General features: G+C 40.0%; 2 protein-coding genes across 2 annotated transcripts in view; both read left to right on the top strand.

Annotated features, from left to right (window-relative positions):
• cfap74 (cilia and flagella associated protein 74) overlaps positions 1-6,643 on the top strand; it is a gene marked incomplete at both ends in the record, with an annotated part of 64,400 nt that extends 57,757 nt beyond the window's left edge. Inside the window, 10 exons of the mRNA XM_080030782.1 lie at positions 1,234-1,343; positions 1,440-1,495; positions 2,616-2,735; positions 3,256-3,411; positions 3,642-3,780; positions 3,882-4,036; positions 4,368-4,500; positions 5,450-5,580; positions 6,008-6,142; positions 6,539-6,643. Of these exons, the coding sequence (XP_079886908.1) occupies positions 1,234-1,343; positions 1,440-1,495; positions 2,616-2,735; positions 3,256-3,411; positions 3,642-3,780; positions 3,882-4,036; positions 4,368-4,500; positions 5,450-5,580; positions 6,008-6,142; positions 6,539-6,643 (1,240 nt within the window). The remainder of the gene's footprint in view (positions 1-1,233; positions 1,344-1,439; positions 1,496-2,615; positions 2,736-3,255; positions 3,412-3,641; positions 3,781-3,881; positions 4,037-4,367; positions 4,501-5,449; positions 5,581-6,007; positions 6,143-6,538) is intronic.
• A 6,129-nt stretch (positions 6,644-12,772) lies between these two features.
• LOC307253327 (guanine nucleotide-binding protein G(I)/G(S)/G(T) subunit beta-1) overlaps positions 12,773-19,648 on the top strand; it is a 39,742-nt gene continuing 32,866 nt past the window's right edge. The window contains exon 1 of the mRNA XM_080031316.1: positions 12,773-13,149. The gene's annotated coding sequence lies outside the window, so the exon portion shown is untranslated. The remainder of the gene's footprint in view (positions 13,150-19,648) is intronic.

Below are 19,648 nucleotides of genomic sequence, written 5' to 3'. Positions count from 1 at the left end.
GATTTGGAACGCAGGGCAGCTCTGTACAATTCTCTGTAGGCCCTGTCATGTCAGATTTGTGTCATGTCTTGTCATCTTTGGGACTTTACTGGATCCAATACAGCATTTCCCAAGTCCTAATACATATTTATATCTTCAGATAAATGGCCTCCTTTACCAGACTTCTACTGCTTCTTTCTGACTAAAGAGATGGTCATAGGAAATAGAAAATGTCTTCTCTCCCCCATCTCTTTCTTCTATTTTTGATGCTTTTGTTAAAATATGTAAGAAAATGCCCTTAGAGAGAAGATAGAAATCGTTTTGTTTAAATAGGAGCAGTTCAAAAGAAGTACATTTCCTAACAATCTATGTTGAATGGTGTTGTATCTATCTTCTTTGTACTGTGAGCTCACCAAAGTATTTCCTATAACAGCTTTTGTTGTATTGACAATACAATGAACTCAACTCAGGTCAACACAGAACATAAGACTGTAAAACCAAATGCAAAAGCTCTATTTGATCCTCAAAGATACACAAATCGGACACATTCTTTCTCTTTCTCCTCCCTGAGGTCTGATTTTCCCTCTTATTTTTAACGGTAGAATATTTTAGGATTATTTCAGTTGTTTAGATAGAGCAGGCATTTTTGCTGGGTCTGTGACAGCATTGAATAAAGAGAGATTAATAACCTGTATGTATCGTGGAAAAGGACAGACGATTATTAATCAAGACACAACTACATTTATGAGCTTTTATGGACTCAATAAATCATCATTAAGAAAATATTTAAGTTAATCTTCCTTCATTTTCCTGACTCAAGGTGCTGTAAAGAATTTAAAGGTTCAGTAAGCGAAATGGTCAGTTTAGCTAACTTCCTGTCAGTTACTGCAGTTAGCGGTCCCCTCCCTCGTCCCCACGTCACCACATTAATGCACTGCGGTCTTTAAGCAGCGAGTTATCTAGCATCATCTCAGATCCATAAGTGTGATAAAACATGATAAAACCCATCAAAACAGAGATTGGGAAGGATATGTTCCTGCTCCGCAATTGAAGGCGCATAAACATTCACCCATCTGTCGCTCTGCACGTGCACCGGCAGTGAGACGGGGGCCGGTTTGTTTGTACCGTTCTCTCTTCTGATTGGTTATTATATAACTAACTGGTTGACCTATATTAACATAAATAAATCGCTCACTTCACCTTCAATCAGTGGGAGCCTATTTCATAGCTTGTCATGTCCAAATATCTCCACAGCCCATTCAATACTCTTTACCTGAAGCTGAAGTGTCCTGCTGCACAGCCCCCTCTAGTGGTGCTTTCTAACAATGGACACCACGTCATAGACTTCCAACAGGTGGCAGTGGGTGAGTGATTCTGAAAAGTCGATGTTACTTGATGGATTTTTCACGTACTGTACCTTTTTTTTGTATAAATGTATTGGTTTGTATTTGTGTCTCCAGGAGAAAAAGTGATCAAGAGGTTTACAGTTCAGAACATTTCAAAGGAATCTTTGGATGTATCCTTTTTTTATTCTCCTGCTGGTAAATTGTAGATCTGCTTGTCGAAGTCAAATACAGAAACGTTTTACATATAAAACTAAATACTCAACTGTAGAACAAAGAGTCATGTTTGAAACTGTTGTAATGCAGTTTGTAGATGTTCCACAGCTACAAAGTCACATGTGGTATCTGTGTTCCATGCATACTTTTTCAAGATTTCTGTTGAAATGTTAAAAACATATTTTATGAAAAACGGATAACACATTTACATTCTATAGACTCAGTCTAAAATTCAACTATACAGTAAGAGAGAGGTATATTGCATTGCAGGTCCACTGTACTTTCAGCATGTTGTAGTTGCTTTAAATTCGTGAATAGATATTGTTTTGAAGATAGCCTTTAATATGAGGTCTTTGGTCACTCTTTAATGAAGCAGTGTGTTTTAAAGGGTCCGTTCAATCCAAATTACATACAAAAAAAAGCATTTTCATTAATGTCTTTAAGTGTGCACTATTTTATTAATTTTTTTGCCCAGGTTTTGATATATCTGTCTCAGAGAGAAAAGAGGTTAATGGGATGTAGGTGTTCACAGCAATGAAAAACAAAACAAAACAAAAAAGTATAAATAAATATTTCAAAGACAGAACCATAAGTTCATGTCAACAACTGAGTTAAAGATACGACTATGATTTACATCGATAAGTATAATCTAGGTAAGTAGTCCTATCACCTCATTTTGTATCTTATACTATTCATAAAATAAATAGCATCTCTTTAAACAAGTTACTTTCATGTCCAGAGATGTAATACTTTGATAAAGTGTAAGTATGTCCCAATACTTAATAGGCACCACTACTAATATTATGGCAGATTCTACTACTAAAGAATAAAGGGGGCGCCCTTAGCTCAGTTGGTAGGGCGTCCCCCCGATGGGCCTCGGCCAGCAGCGGACCCAGGGTTCGATTCCAGCCCGCGGTCGTTCTCTGCATGTCGCTCTCCTCTGTGCCCCATTTCGGCTCTGTCTCTGCACTGTCAATGAAGCATGGAAATGCCCAAAAAATATCTTTAAAAAAAAATTAAAAAAGAATAAAAGAAAATTCAGCCGTTCACTACTGCTTTTCTTTGACTGTTTCCAAGCTGAGGTCATCAGTGCTGGATCTCCACGGTCCCTTTTCCCTTGTGAATGCTCTCAGATGCATCGGACCTGGAGGGAAACACACTCTGGTGCTGGCCTTCAGTCCAACCCTGGAGAAAAAGGTGAGTCAAGAGTGTAGAATTGACCACGCAGCACCGACTTTTTGCCAGAACTTAATAAACATCTCGGCCATGTCACGAGTTTGTCACACTTTTCTTCAGGGTGAAGTTGAATTATCCAAAATGATTGTTATGATTAGTCTAAAAAGGATTTGTTCTCATTATGAATATTAAAAGAGGACATATTATACTCATTTTCAGGTCTGGATTTTGGACTCCGATAGAGTCCGTTTTTTTTTCTCTTTCTTTCTGTATTTGTGGATAAAGTTTGGAGTAAAAAAAAACAGCGCCATCTTTTAGCAGCAGTTTAAATGCTAACCCAGCGTGGTATCGGCCCATGTTGAGAAAGTCATGTTAGAAGAAGTGCAGTGCTTGCAGCGGCATGACCATATATAGAAGTCCAACCCACTGTGACCACACTGTGAGCCCAGGTTAGAAAAAAAAACATCCTAGTGCAGAACAACCCAAAACAGTCTGCAGAGCTCCCTTCCAAATACCTTACCATACCTCTACTGTTCACTAGTGCCGAGAGAGCCTGGAGGTGCGGAGCCAGAAGATGACCCTGGAGATGACTCTGTGTGGGCAGGGTGTGGTGCCTGCTGTCACCTCCTCACACCCCGGAGACCTCCTGGACTTTGGCTATGTGCTGGAGAAGGAGAGCACCTCACATGTCCTGAAGGTCAGTCAGTAGTGTGTTAACGGTAAGGTCAAGAAGACGTACTAAACAAGATAACACCTTTGCTTTTAAATTTTCTGTTTGTCCATGTCAAATTAGATTATATTACTGAAAGGCTTAAACAAATCAAACCAAGAAACTGAAATAATGTGTTGACTGCTGGTTTGCACTGATACCCTTAATGCTTCGGAGTAGGTTGCAGCCTCATAACTAAAGTGAAGTCCTGTTTTTAGCTTGAGAACAGCTCAGCAGTGGCGGTGGGTTTCAGGGTGCTGCTGGCCAGCCTCTCTCCCTCCAGGCCTCAGGGTGGAGCTGACATGGTGGCCTCCCTACTGGGTGATTACACAGCCTCCCAGCTCCAGCCTACTGTTGGTAACTGTTTGTTTTTTAATATTTTGAACAGCAGCACTAATAGCATAAATAACATTAGGAGGCCCAGTTGTAGCAGGATTTGTCTTGTGCATCTGGTACAGGAACCCAGAACTACAGTGGGCTGAGTGTCTTCAGTGTGGTGCCAGCAGAGGGCAGCATTGCTCCAGGAGAGAGCCACAACGTCACGGTCACATTTCGGCCTGACCACTCTTCTGTCAACTACTCTGACAAACTAACCATAGAGCTCATGAATAAGGTAAGCACTGGTATGTAAACAAAGGGGGCCCACCATAGCTAGCAACATGCCTGTTTGCAGAACTTACAAGGAGATATTCAATGATTTTGAGAAAAATCTGTATTTTAATTTTGAGCATTCTCCAGAATCACTGACTCCACTTTCACTTTCACTTGCATTTGGCCTATATGTATCACTGGTTAAAACAGTCAAAATGGTTCAGGTAATGCTGCTTTGCTTCTCATGCACACATGTTGTTGTCCAAATGTACTTTCTTCAACCTGTTTGTATGCCCATTCATTCACTGTGCTCAGCAAAACAACCTCTACCCTGTGACGTTTCTGTCTCTCAGACTCAAGTATGTGTGATGGATGTGAAGGGTGCAGCTTCTTCCTGTAACATGTATCTGTATGGAGGAGACCTGCTGACAGTGCCCATCGAATCCCTCCTCCCTCCACCTATAATCAGCCAACCTCAGCTCACAGGTAGCAAAGCCTCCGTCTTATAGCCTATCCACCTCTGCTATTATGGACATGATGTAGTTTGATGGGATACATAGTCAGTGTTGGACTGATCAATACTGAACAGGTTATCTATTGAGGTTATCCAAGGAAATGTCAATGAATTCAAGTTCAAGCACATGTTCTAAGATACTACTGCAGGCTCCAACAGGAAAGGAAACCAAGGCCAGATAAAAAATAAGGATACTGCGAGTGTATGGGTAGGGGCAGGGTATGTGTTGTAGTCATTTATGCTAAACATAGCATTCTGAAAGCCCATGTGGTTGAAACCAGCATTCAGATCCAATTTCATTACAAAATCCATGTGTGAATAATACAAACACCTCCTACACATGCTCTCTGTTAGTTTGACACAATCAAAGAGGTGTTGGAGCATAAAAATAACATGTTGGATAAGAGTCTGAGCTTTGCTATAAAAGTTTCAAAGATACAGGACTCCTGTGGGATATGAGATGTATGCTCCAATTGACACCCTGATGAATTCCAGTTTGTCAAGTTAGCATATTTGGAATGTCTTGAAGAAGGAAGCTAACGAACCATAATGCTGTGTTTCACATCTTTTACTAACCATTCAAATGCATGCTCCACATTTTTATATTTCTTTATGTGGTTCCTTCTAGGCAGCCATTTGTTCTAATACATTTCAATTTGAAAAAGCCATTAGCAGACTTTTGAAAGTCTGCTAATGGCTTACTGAACATTAGGTTTGCATAAATTCTTGGCAATTTCACATTATCCTTGTGTGGTATCCTGGTTTAGTCCAATTTATAGTGTATGCATTGGCATGGCTGTGGGGGTTTGCGTAATGCACGTCATTTACCTGTCTGTGTTTGCTTTCAGCCAAACATTTAAAGTATGTCCACTTGGACTGAATAAATGTGCTAAAAAATGCGTAACTGTTGATATGTGTCAGACTCAGAGGTAAGGGAGAAGCCCAGCATCCCTGTACTGGTGACCCTGCGGAGCAGCTACAGCTCAGGGGCCAGCACTGCTGCTGTGAGGGAGCTACAGGTGGGCTGCATCTGCTCCACACAGACCAAGAAGGTAATGGGATCATGATCAGAATAATAATAACTTTATATATATATATATTATATATTTATATAGAGCCTTTCAAGGGAACCAATGCTGCTTTACAAAGACATTCCATACCAAAAGATCCTAAACTGAGCCACAAGTTTCACTTAGATATGCAACTGACTGCTGCTACAAGTTCATCAAGTGCACTTTCATTCATCAGAAAAGAGTTAGCAATAAGTATTATATTGTATTATATATATACAGTATTTATTATACTTTATATTATTATCTTAATCATACAGCTCCGCTGTACATTCTTACCCCGGCGTGGTTTTATTTTCTGCAGTCAATGAGAAAATTCATTTGACTCATCCAATTTGGCCTTTTTCAGATCATTCATTTAGATACATTTTGTCTTGGATTTCCTTACAAATCTGTTTATTCCCACCAGAGTGGTGAGTTTAACTGGGATAACGTGGCATCGCTGCAGGCCATGGGGTTCAGTGTGGAGCCCAGCAAAGGCAGCGTGGAGCCAGGCCAAAAACGCACCATCACTGTCACGTGGACTCCCCACAGTGGATACAAGGTGAGGGAGAGATTTGTATAAATGTTATTGAATGTGAAAAAGTCAAGATATGTCTGTTGAGGTTTTGTTGACTAAATCTGTATTTTTGCAACAAATGTAATGCAAATGTGATTTACTCTTTGTTGTTGTTGAACAATATCAAAAAGCCTGCAAAATTATAACCCTATTATGAAATTATAAAAAATAAATGTAAATGAGTTGAGGTGGTAATTAAGAAGTCAAAGCATTACTGATCGCAAAAAGGTTTTCAAATTTTTGGGTACAGAAAGTGCTGCTCATTTACAGTTTGAATAGAAAAGTTAATTCACTCTGTGTGTGTGTGTGTGTGTGTGTGTGTGTGTGTGTGTGTGTGTGTGTGTGTGTGTGTGTGTGTGTGTGTGTGTGTGTGTGTTTCAGCCCTATGAGGTGGTGCAGATATGTGTGCCTCTTACCTTGAAGGGGGATGAGACAAATGTTTACAGTGTTACCCTGATGGCTTTGGTCCCCACCTCTTCTGACTGACCTACAGTAAACAGCAACCCGGATGGGAGAGGTGCTCAGCCACACAGTCACACAATACAAAGACACGTGTGACATACTGTACATTTATGTGGCCAATCTTAATAAATATATTTATTATTTAGGACAATTAATGAAGTTTCATTTTTTTTTACCATTATATTCTACTACTTAAATACTCTGACTTTTCTAAAGTTGTATCTAACAGTATTTTACATTTGCTTTGTCTCTCAAATATACATGGAATGCTAATCTCCTCACAGTAGGCTCAAAATCTCAAAGAAAGCAACATTTCGTTATATGCTTTCAACCATAAATGCATTTTTAAATTAAATGCATCTTTACAACGATATATTTAATTGATTGAATAATCCATATACAGTGCTGATTGAAAGTATGTGAACCCCTTGAGCCTTTTGGAATTGTATTAACTTTAACCATTATTGATTCATTTTTATGAATACCAGTATTTTTTATATGAAATAACAGATGTTTGTTTATCAATTCCACATTTTTCTTTTCCGGAAATCAATTGTTAAAAATAATAAAACTAATTATTTGACAACTGTTGTATGTGCAAAAGTTTGTGAACCCTGAGCTGCATTGCTTAAATCGATCAGGTAAACACAATCAGGTGGGCCAAATTGAGTCATGAAATGGACCAATGTAATCTCCAATGGGAGATCTATAGGGAAGAAATTGAGCGGCACAAAATAAAACAGAGATAAAACCAGGTCAGTCTGGGCCCACCAAAGTGAACCCATACAGGTTAGACATGCCAAGAGTAAAGGAAATGTCAGAGGATCTCAGGAAGAGAGTTGTGATGATGCACATTTATCTGGGAAAAGCTATACATTTATTTCAAAAAGGTTTGAGCTCCATCGGTCCACCGTGAGGCTAATCATCTACAAATGGAGAGCTTTAAGACTGACTGAACATCTGCCTACAAGTGGACTTCCTTCAAAATCCACAAGCGCTGCAATAAAAGTGATTTTTCAAGTGAAAGCCAACCCAAACATTACATCTAGTGATGTGCAGACCATTTGCCACCACCATTCTTCACTTGGGAGAAGGTTCTCTTGGTGGTAGGCGCAGAGATGCGTTTCAGCATGTCGGTTTGGGTTATGACCAAACAGCTCAATTTTGGACTAATCTTTCCACAGAATAGGACTTCAGGTATCTCCAGGTGCTCTCTGGCAAAGTTGTGACAAGCTGTTTTGTTCTTTTTTGAGAGCAGCAGCTTCTTCAGCAATCCTCCCAAAGCCAGGACTGAATTTTCTTCTTATTGTGGAACCATGCACATCTGTCCCAGATGCTGCAAGAGAGGTCTGCAAATCACTACATGTAATGTTTGGGTTGGCTTTCAACTGAAAAATCACTTTTCTTTTGGCGCTTGTGAATATTTTTGAAGGAAGTCTACTTCTAGGCAGATGTTCAGTCACTCTTAGAGCTCCCCATTTGTAGATAATTTGGCTAATGGTGAACTGATGGAACTCAAACTTTTTTAGATTAATTTATAGTTGTCTCCAGACAACAAATGTGCAACACAACTCGCTTTCTGAGATCCTCTGAGATTTCCTCATCTTTTAGCATGTCTGACCTGTATGGGTTCACTTTGGTGAGCCTAAACTGACCTGGTTTGATCTCTGTTTCATCTAGTGCCGCCCAATTTCTTCCCTAAAGATCTCTCATTACATTGGTCCATTTAATCACTCAATTTGGCCCATCTGATTGTGTTTACCTGATCGATTTAAGCAATGCAGTTCAGGGTTAGAAGAAAGTCTAAAAAGTCTAAAGGGTTCACAAACTTTTGCACGTACAAAAGTTTGCAAATAATTAGTTTTATTTGTTTTAACAAATGATTTCCGGAAAATAAAAATGTGGAATTGATAAACATCTGTTGTTTTATATAAAAAGTACTGGTATTGATAAAAATGAATCAATAATGGTTAAAGTTAATACAATTCCAAAAGGCTCAAGGGGTTCACATACTTTCAATCAGCACTGTATGTTTAGTATTGTCACCTACCATGACCCTTTTTTAAGACAAAACTTTAAAGGTTTTGATTCCAAGTAGAGTAAGTGCAACAACAAGTCCATATTGTAAAGCTGGCTGGGCAGTGTACGTTTTGATAGTTTGGCGCTACATAGTTTTTCACTACTAACAAATAATTATGATTAAAGCAAGAGTTGATACATCTGACTGTAGAACCTGATTCCACCAGCAGGGGGAGTGTGCAATGCATCTAGAAGCAGCTGTGTTATATCATGGTTAAGGGTGTGTCAGCTGATGAGAGCCAGCAAATGTATACAGTACATAGTGCAGCACTGCTGGTACTGTACCCATGAAGTGAAAGGAGGCAGAGTTCACACAGAGGCTAAACAAGGTGTAAAACATGACCAGGAACGACCAGAGATTAATTTAGATAAATTATGGAAAACCGTGGTTTGGTGTAAAAGCAATTTGAATGAAATGATAGCCTATTTACGAGGCTTAGAATATTTATTGATATACTATATTAGTTTGTATAGCTTTAACTTTAGGCTTTCTTGCTGTGACAGCTACAGTAGCAGCATAAATAACGGTCGTAGTAATCTTAGTTGTAGGCTGATGATGATGATGATGATTCTTTTTTTCTATTAGCTTAATATTAGCTATGGCTGCTTTGATCCAAACCTGTAGTCTCTATGACACCTTTCAAAAAGCCTCACTTGATTGGTTTAATTCTGGTACATTGGATATCCACCATTAGCATGTGCCTCCTGTATAGCACTGTTAAATTTAGATTGTCAGATATCCTATTTACATGTGTATTTAAGGCTTGAATGTTAGAATCCATTTTCCATTATAATCAAAATAAAAAAAATAAGTTATTTGTGTGCAACCCTGGGTAGCTAAGAAGCATTTAGATTATCAAAGAACATTTAAAATGTCCATGGAAGTAGATGGATAAGCAGCAGCATTGACAGTTTACTGCCACTACACTTCTTTCATCCGGTGGACAAAACTGATGTAGGAACTATTTTAAATGAAAGAAGGTATGCATTGAGTATGTTAAACAATTTAAAATGTTGGCAAAAAACGTTGGACATTGGACTTTTATGGATTGTGTATGAAAAAAAAAGCTATATAATTTGACTTCATGGTGCAATGAAAACATATCACAGTACTGACACCAGCACGAAAGGACAATCTTTCTCATTGAGATTAATCACATCGTTATACGGTCACATTAAAACTGTTCAATTCTCCCATGGAGGAGCACTCCAGCTCTATGTGAAGGCCCTGAGTATGTGAACAGCAGATGTCAGTAATGCCACTGTGTGGACCAATAGGATGTGACCTCTCAGAGATACATGCTGTAAGCATTTATCAGAGATTGTAGGAGATTATGCTCAAGCAGATTACTGTACCCCAACCTGCCTATAAAAAGCAAGGTCATTATGAGCTTAGCCTCGTGTAATGTCACTCGCTTTATGAAATGCGTGAGATCATATTAAGCAATATTTGTTATGCCAGTTTGCCTGTTTTTCTAAGCTGATTTCTCTGCTGATCTCTCGCTAATACTGTGAGATAGGGCTATTTACGGTCCCTGCTGATGGGAGGTGTATGTGCGCGCGTGTGTCGCTGTCTTCCTCTGAATACGAGCCATTGAGTTAGTGAATATAACTTTAGAAAATAATGCAGGAGAGTACAAATGCTCATAAAACTTAGACAATGTTAAGTATTCTATTTACGTATCATAGCATGTGATGTTAACTCGGTTCTAGAAAATAATTAACTAATGTTACTTTTATCTGCTGTTCCTCCATTTGTCATACTTTGACTACTTCTTATTGATCACGACTTAATCAGAGCGTACGTCAACAAAATAAGGACACAGAGGTGTGGATTTTTCTCATTGCTTTCTCTTCATCAAAAGGCTGAATGCAGACAATAAGCCTTCTCCCCTGGGTGCTCTGCTAAAGGAGCTTCACAACAAATGTATGCAGACGGGCAGGGAGTGTATCCAGGGGCAACTAAATCTCCCAAGCATTAACTGTTACCTGGGCACATGAGTCCCGATGGAAACCCCCACCCAGGAAATTGACTCAAACACACACACACACACACACACACACACCCAAACACCGTGTGCTGTGTTTTCATCCAAACCTGTCTATCTACCACTGTTTCTTTTTTCCCTTTTTTAAATTACAGGCAGTAAATAAAATGAAAGCTAAATTAGGCGACTCTAATCCATGATAAGATAACCTACCACTTATATCAACTATTTCCTTAATGTATGCCCAAAAATGTGACCAAATTAGGTTTGGTGGGTTACTCTCTCACACACATGCATGTGTGCACACTTCCCTCCACACAATACAGTTACTATGGAGAAGGTACCTCTTGTTCATTTTCAGTTGACCATGCCATAGCAGAAGGTTGTTCATACATCCTAATTGGCTAGGGATGAGGTCAACAGACAGAACTGTCAGGGAAGCGCGCGCGCACACACACACACACACACACACACACACACACACACACACCCCACAACCGGGTGGACATTCAAATGACAGAAACAGAGTATATAGCCTACTGTATTGGTGGATGCTGGTTAATGCCACATGCTATATCAGGGTGGAGTCATCAGTTACTCACTTTACATTTCTCCCTAATAACTGCATTGTAATGATTGTGTTTGTATGCAATCATATAGGCATACATTGATTTGTTCAATGCAACATGACACATGGTGGTTGTGTGAGTGCGAGCGAAGAGACAACAGCAAAACATCTCTAAATGCATGGGGCTACAGTAGACAGAACAGCGTTCTTCATCTGAACCATAGCTGATGATGCTTTGTCATCCCCCACTGGGCCCAGCCCATACACACTCTGTTGTCCCGCAGGACTGCAAAGTGTTCCATGTCTCCAAGAAACGCTTTAACCCACTGAGCATTAAGCCCTCCTCTGAGCACTCTACCTAGAGTACTGGTGGTAATAACCATCAAATCATTTCTACAGAAGTGATGGTCCGCCCATCGGCACAAGAAGTAAATCCTCACTTATATTCCTTAGTTTGAACTACAGCACACAGACATGAGTTTATAAAAATATAGCAAAGTTAATATCTAAAGAATATCATCTGTCAAAAAAAACTGCATACGCCAGCTTATAGTGATTATATTTGTGGGGACAGTGGGCGTGACTCATAATCATAGTTACACATGACAAAGCGGTGAACATTTACTTTAAGAGAATAGGCCTGCTAGTGGATCAGTATTGGCTTATTGTACAAATACATATGAGTACAAATGTGGACATGAATCAACTATGAGGGAAAATGGTCCTGCATTTGAAGAAATCTTCATCCAGAAGAAATGTCAGACAGGTTCATTTCTATTTAATTTAATTTGACATTCTTCATAGTAAAACTACAATATCAAATGTAGACTCTAGAATGTATGATATTCAATGTAGGCCTACATGTTGTGTTTTGGATTCAGCCATGAACGCTGGCAGGGAAGTAGCCTATGTGCAATTGTGTGACTGTAGCACCCGCTGTTTTGGTTTGCAAATTAGACAGTATTATTGACTGGAAGAGGCGGTTGTAGTAGCCTACTGTCTCGAAAAGTCATATTTACCCTGACACTTTTGGCCTATTATAGCCTACCAAAGCCCGGGCTCTCATAGAACATTTATTTGGGATTAGCTGAGAGGATATAGGCCTTTATAGGAGATAATATTGGTAAACCATGAGTAGGCTATATAATAGTCACTCCTAATTATTTGCATTTGTTATTCCTGATAAATGATAGTCTAGAAAGTATCCCCAAGAACCTGTAGCTGTGTAGGCCACAATTTCAGTGCAACTTTTAAAGGCTGGTGTGTGTAGATAGTCAGTTGTTCTAACCGACTTTGGCATGCCACTTTCGTATTCCCGGGTCATGTGTGATTTAAACTCCACAAATGAACAACGTTTTGGAATAAAAACGCTGTTTTATGATGGGTAAATGTTATTTTGCTGTAAAAATGGCAGTATTTCCTGATCTGTTGAAGTGGTCTGGTAGCCGACCCTTCGCCGTCGCCGTACGTTGTGACGCTGCCGTAACGTGGGGTTTCCCAGACCTGAGTGCAGGGTTACCGCGCCCATCTCTGCTGTTTGATGGCCGGAGGAAGAAGCGACTGAGATCCTGGCGTGAAGGAAGAAAAAAGAGGGACGACGACGGTGGGAAAGACAAGAAGGGATTTTTTGCTCTCAGTTGGAATTTGCGTTGAAACAGAAGAACGTTCAAACTGGACTTTTGACACGTCTATCCGAGTGAACACCGCCTTGTCTCTGCGCCTCTGTGCCAGTGTGTCTCCCCCCTCGGCGGGTCAAAAACTGGGTTCGGGGAGTGCCGCTCCTCGGTAGCTAAAAACTAGCTCAATCTGAACGCCTGGGCGGAGAGAGGAGATACAAGATTTTGCTGTTTCCAGTCAATGTGATACAAACAACGGATACCTTCGACTGAACGCAGGTAAGGTTTTTCATTGCTAGTAAAAAATTGCGCTCCAGGAAATGCATTTAGTGTCCGTGCAGTTGGCTAAGCCTGCCGAGGAGGGAAGATGTACGAAAGGGGTTAAACTCGGTTGAGTGGCTTCTCCGTTAGACTTGGCTGCCGCTAGCCCCGCTGCTAGCAAGTCTATCGCTGCCAACAGTGAATGGGGGGGTCACTGTTGGTAAAACTTAGCCCACTGCTATAACTCAGGTGTCATTTGAAGTGGACAACATTTAACTGCTTTTGCATTTAAGGATTATTTCTGGAAAGCTGGTAGTGAATGACTAGTGTATATCGGAAGGTTAGTTGGTGACAGCTCGGTAGCTTAGCCAGCACCCCTCTCCAACGTCCGGGTATCTTTCTCCCCCTCTCACGAAATAAGCAATGTAGGTTAAACAGTATCAGCTTTGCTTTAGCAGCCAATTTGCTCGAGCAATATTTCAATTTCGGGATCAATGAGGCTTAACATCCATTGACCCCAATCCTCGCTAACATTTCGTCCCATATTTTCCCCACATCTTTGCTCTACATATAGCTAACGTTAGTAATCACCTGGTAAGCTAATTAGTCGCCCATTTGCTACTCTATCCGTTTATTGTTGACTAACCGTACACGAGCAGTTTCAGGTGATGAATACATTGTTGCAACTTCGTGTACTTGCATAACTCAAACAAACGCGAGCAGACTTTGGATTTACTCTCACTCATGTAGAAAATATTATAAAGCTTCGCGCAATTGATAGCGAAGTGAATCTAAAAATGGCTACTTCACCAACAGAATCACCCCCCTCCCCACACTATTCCGTAGCCAGTCCATACAAGTTAGCCAGCAGTGGCCACAGCCTACGTTCACAGCTCGGTATGGATGATAGCCTATGGGTGTGTGTATCAGAACCAGGTTAAATTCCAAGTAGGCCTATATCTAAACACAGCAGCCAGAACAATTTCCCTGTATCCTCTCTGAATATGAACGGTGTTGTTGTTGAATGAAGCTTTCAATTAAAACGATTGCATTGAAACATTAATACTGGCATTGCTAGAATTATTGACGTAATGCCGAATTGCTCAACAATCATGGACTAGCTTAGTTTAAACGGGCTCGTGAACTAAAAGCGTTGTATTCAGTGAATCGAAAGCAAGCTATTATGGCTCGCTGTAGCCTATGTCAGTTTTGTTAACATTCCCACGTTTAGTCTGCACAGTCGGCCATTAATCCATCCACTTAAAGTACCATGGCATTTTTTTTTATATAAGGGCGATTCTTCCCTACCATGAATAGCCTACAATTAGCCTACAGAAATGTAGCCTACATCTAAATGTAGGCTACATCCTACTGCCAACTGGTAGGCTAACAAACGAAAGCTCGCATGGAGAAAATGGCAATAAGGGCTGACTGTGGAGCTGATGGTGCCAATAGCCATTTTAGTTGTACGTGTGCTTAACCAGCGTTAGTTAACGATCAGACAGGTCGGCCTTATTAGACGACTTCTTTTAATGATGTGAAAACGAGATTGTCTAATTGGATTTCGACAATCTGTTTATTTGGATCCCGGGTCTGTTGCAGAGCAAAGCTGTTAGCAGCTACAGTAACCATGCCCCGCCGGGCCGCCCTGCTCCACACTGTAGTCCCCTTTAGCCATAGCCTACTAAGAATCAAATCCTTGTCAGCAAAGCACCAGAAGTTGTTAGAGAAGGGGATAGGCGATCGGAGATTTGTATTAAGTGGTAAAAATGTCGAAAGATGTTATAGAGAGCGACTAACGTGCTGTGGCAGGAAGCAGAGCTGAGCACCCGGGCAAGATATGTAGCCTGCCGCTTAGACCAAGTTATCGACATGCAGTGTTAAGATATTGTAATCGAAAGAATCCATGGCTGAAGAATAGCCATTTTTGTCGTTGTTTTGTACATTTTCGGCGTTTCTTAAAAGAGCTATTTGTATTTGCTGGTTGACAAAGATGAATTCATTTCGCCAGTGTGCCCCCTCCCTCCGCCTCCTCGAATGAATGGGTTCCTGTATTCAGGGCCCAAGCAGCTGCAATGAACAAGATGGCGTTCAAAGCCTTTTTCATCACCGCTTTTTCTCAGACCGAGAGAGACAGCTGCCGAGCATCGGATGAGTTCAGGCTTGGCAGACTAGATTTATTTGATTTAGCCATCTTAAAAATGTACAGAATATATTTGTGACTAAAACGGATGGGGTTCCTGCTAAAATGAATCCGATATGTGCACCTCAACATGGTGGGGATAAGGGTGTTGTACATCTATACTGTGAAGCTGAATACCGGGGAACATGGCAGCTATGATCAATTATTGTCTGATTTATAAGAATTAAAAAATAAGTTCTAGCCTACATTTTTATTTTTTTATTTATCCTTTATTTAACCAGGTTAGTCTCATTGAGATTAAAGTCTCTTTTTCAAGAGAGACCTGGCCAAGATGGACAGCAGAACACAGTTACACACAAAATACAAGTTCGATATTAAATACAGTTGTACAACATAAAAATAAGATTAACTAAAAACATTCACAATTTCCGATGGAGTCCAACTTCAAACTCTTAACAACAGCCTTAAATTGTATAGAGTTACTAGGTTCTGACATATTTTGATATTAGGTCAATATCTGATTTGAGACATCTGTGACCTCAAAGGAGTGGGACATGTATCTTAATCATAAAACTCAGCTGAATGTTTCATATAAAATAACTTTAATAAAATAAAATTAATCCTCTATGTTTTAGTCAGGTTCGACTACACTGATTTTTTTTTTGCGCATTTCTCATTTTGTCAAACCAATTTTTTTTTGTCTAAATGTACACACAACTTCAAATCTTTATACGTTTATAGGCAGCATCCAGTATCAAAGTTTGTTTTCAAAAGGTTGTATTATGTCTATAGGTGTTCAAATCATGGAATTTTGCAAATTTGCTTGTAACTGGATTCTTTAATTACAATTAATCGTCACCAGTCACAGCCGTCACTTCTGAAACAACTCTCTGTAACTGCTATATCAGTGTTGTCCCTCAGTTGAACTGGAATTTAATATGTATCCTTTATTTAAGAATATTTCTTTTTCTTTTTATGAAACTAGTCCAACACTTGAGACGTTTTGCCTGGCCGCTGTCACCTTCTTAACATGTGCAGATAAAGCATACATATATCACTGGATAGTGTATGATTGAATTGTATCCAGATATTAAACTGAGCATTAAACTTTTAATGAAATGTTAATCAGCATTTGTGACCTGGATGCGACCCACACTGTCCCGAAATACCCAGAATGTATTTGACATTCCGTCCTGTGGCCCTGGTGGACAGTGATGGCATAATCTGCAGGCATTTCTGTAAAATAGTGTTGATGTCTAGTGGTGTATGACAGGCCTGTGTGAAAGCCTTCATGGCAGTGTAGTGTGTGTGTGTGAAGGATATGTGTCCCTGGGTCTCTCTGCACAGCAGAGCTTGTCAGTCAGATGAGTGTCACCACCAAGATAAGGACCATGTGTTTAAACCTGGATCATTACGCTTTTGTGCTTCAGTGGGGATTTTGTTTTCAAATAAGGATTTTCATCCCACTAATGTTTCCCCCCCCCCCCCTTACATTTGCATAATCTGCAAATTCAGAATATGAATGGGATTAAATTCTTAGTCTTTGGATTTCACTCTTTGGGATTATGTGGTTTTGGTCAGTGATAGTTCAGATTTTTCTTCACCTCAGATGCAGGGTTCAACATAACTTTTTTTTCCTACTGGCCCGCCGGGCCAGTGGATCCGAGTTTTACTGGCCCCTTGTATATTTTCACTGGCCCTGCACACACTTTTTTTTCTTCATAATTTAGTGTCAATAATTTTAATACCTGTATTAGAAAAATAACCATATCTAGAGGGAATATCTATACTGTAACAGTATAGATATTCCCTTTAGATTTGGTTATTTTTCTTTTAGTTAATTATATGAAATGTTGATATTGCTCATACACATAATATAAAACCAGGCAAACATATTGAATTTGAAGCCTACAACTGAAAGTATGTTGAAAGAGTGGGCCAGTATTTTAAAGTCCAGTAGTTTGATGATTGTTTTTATTCTTGAATTTGGGCAGTTTAATGAATAGTTCACCTGCAGAAGTCATGTTCTAACATAAAAAAAAAATAAGAGATGAAGGTCTGATCATTCTTTGTGGTGTGGTAGGCTGTTTTTATTACTTTCTCTATATGCATTAGGGATGTGAATGTGTCGACCGAATGACCGGTTTTCCACTTGCGCTCAAGTTGACTTTAAAAATAGAATAGAAATCCGAAAATCAGTGGGTTATGCCGTTTTTTTTAATGGGAGATTTCACCGTGTATGTGAGTTCACGTCTGGTCGTGAGCGCGCTGCAGGAGTGTCACTTCTCCATGAAGTGTCAGCTTCACATAAGAGTCCGGTGTGGGACCATGTTTTCAAACTATTGATAAAAAACAATGCAGTGCAAAATATGCAGCATAAGTTAAACGCTCGTCTAAGACTATGACGTTAAATCACCTTAGAAACACACAATGCCTTCGTCCGATCACAGCAGCGTTTCACCGTGTGATCTCGCCAGCGAGTGAGCCGCCGCGCAGATGAACTGTGGTTTGTGGCTAAAATAATAACCGGGGATATTCTCCCCGTTAGCGATTTCAATGGGAAAGACTTCCGCGATCTGATTGAATGTCTCGAGCCTGAAAACACAGTGCCAAACTGCGCGACTATAGGAACTGTACAGTGAGCGGAGTCCCTCCGTTCGTTTCTGTCTACAACCGACACAATCACCGGAGACGCATTCACAGCGTTTAAATAAAGCCTCTCATTTGTATTAGCCTACCATTGGGGCTTGGTTGCAAATACTGCAACATTACGGCGGCAGATAAAGGAAAAGCGCAGTTATAATTTTCTGCACCTCAACCTCTGCTGTGGGAAGAAAGAAAGGGGGCAAAGCAAGTCGATTGATTTGTCGACTCGCAGGCGGACGGTAGGCAGCTCTGCCAACAGAGCGAGAGTGCACCCGCTTGTTGCTACGCCTGTCAAAACGCCCACGCATCGGTTGTCCACTGGCCTTTCATTAAAAAAATATATTTTATATTAGGTTTATTATATTGAGTCTTAAATAAACACTGCTTTCATTCCGACTCTCAACGCGCATTTCAATGAACCATGATGTAGTCTACAAAAAGATACTGAACTGTGATTGGCCAGTCACTGGCCCGGGCGGGACAGTGACTGGCCAATCAACTTGCCCTGCATATGATTTTACTGGCCCCGGGCCATCGGGCTATACGTTATGTCGAACCCTGAGATGTTATCCTTCTATTAACTGTTTGCCCACTCAGCATCTTTTGAATACAGATAAATGCTTATAGACTTCGAAGGCATATGTATCAGCACCACGTCTTTTTGTAATTTAGATAAAAGCAACAGGATCTGCATGTGTCTCTTAATGTCAGAAATATTAACGTAACCATCCTGAGCATCTCATCTCACTGCTTGTTACAGTGGATTGCTCTAGTTGCTGTAAAATACTTAGTGTTGTCTCTCCATGTGTATCAGGGCAATACATTTTTCTGGATTTATTTGCAAAATTCTATGCATGTAATGTTATGTTAATAAAATACATAATTGTTTTGCTACTTTACCCCGGTGCTGTTAAGGGTGGTCTTATCAGCTGTGGCTAAATGTAAGTACTCAAAGTATTATCATTTTAGGTGCAGACACTTAACGCATGCTGTTAAGCAAACTCGGCTGCTCCTATATTAAACAAATGGCTGTCCATTCCTCAAAGACTGTCCAATGGCTAATTAGAAATAATTTGCTCTGTGATTTGGCTGTGATATCGTCCAAATATGTCACTTAACAACTGAATAGCAAATGTTCCAATTGTTCTGAGTTATTTTTAATTGACTTATCAGGGGTTACTACCTTGGCACAACACTGATTTGTTTTCATCTGTAAGGTATTGTTAGGCCTAATTGTTTACCAGGTGACCTAGCTTTACTACAATATTACTACACTGCACTGACTGGGACTTTGATTGTTTTTGTCAGACGGCTGAGCTTGAAACAATCTCCGTCGACTCCAGGGATTCAGACTGATAATTTGATTCTTTGACTTTCAGGAGGCCTATAGATAAGCCTTATATCCCAGCCTGCGCTGTAATTAATTGTTTTGTGAAAAGTTGAAAAGCATGCCATATCCAAGTTTTCAAATACTGTTGGTAGCTAGCATAGAAAGGGTGTGCTCTAATGATTTATTTTGACATTTTCGGCAGAAGATTTTCGCTGGCCGAACGTTCCATGCTTCCCTGCTTCCCTGCTTCCCTATCACATTTTGTCAGTTATATGCTTTTAATGGGAAGCTAAACTGGTGGAAATGTTCAGTTTGAACTAACAGTAACTCAACTGCAAGCTACGTGTATAGTTTGTGTCGTAAAGAGTGTGATTTGCAACACAACGAAACAAAGAATA

The sequence above is a fragment of the Ammodytes marinus genome, assembly GCF_949987685.1.
Source record: "Ammodytes marinus genome assembly, chromosome: 7".
Classification (NCBI taxonomy): domain Eukaryota; kingdom Metazoa; phylum Chordata; class Actinopteri; order Uranoscopiformes; family Ammodytidae; genus Ammodytes; species Ammodytes marinus.
The sequence above is the reverse complement of the archived record's forward strand: the minus strand, read 5'-3'. Positions and strand labels throughout refer to the sequence as shown.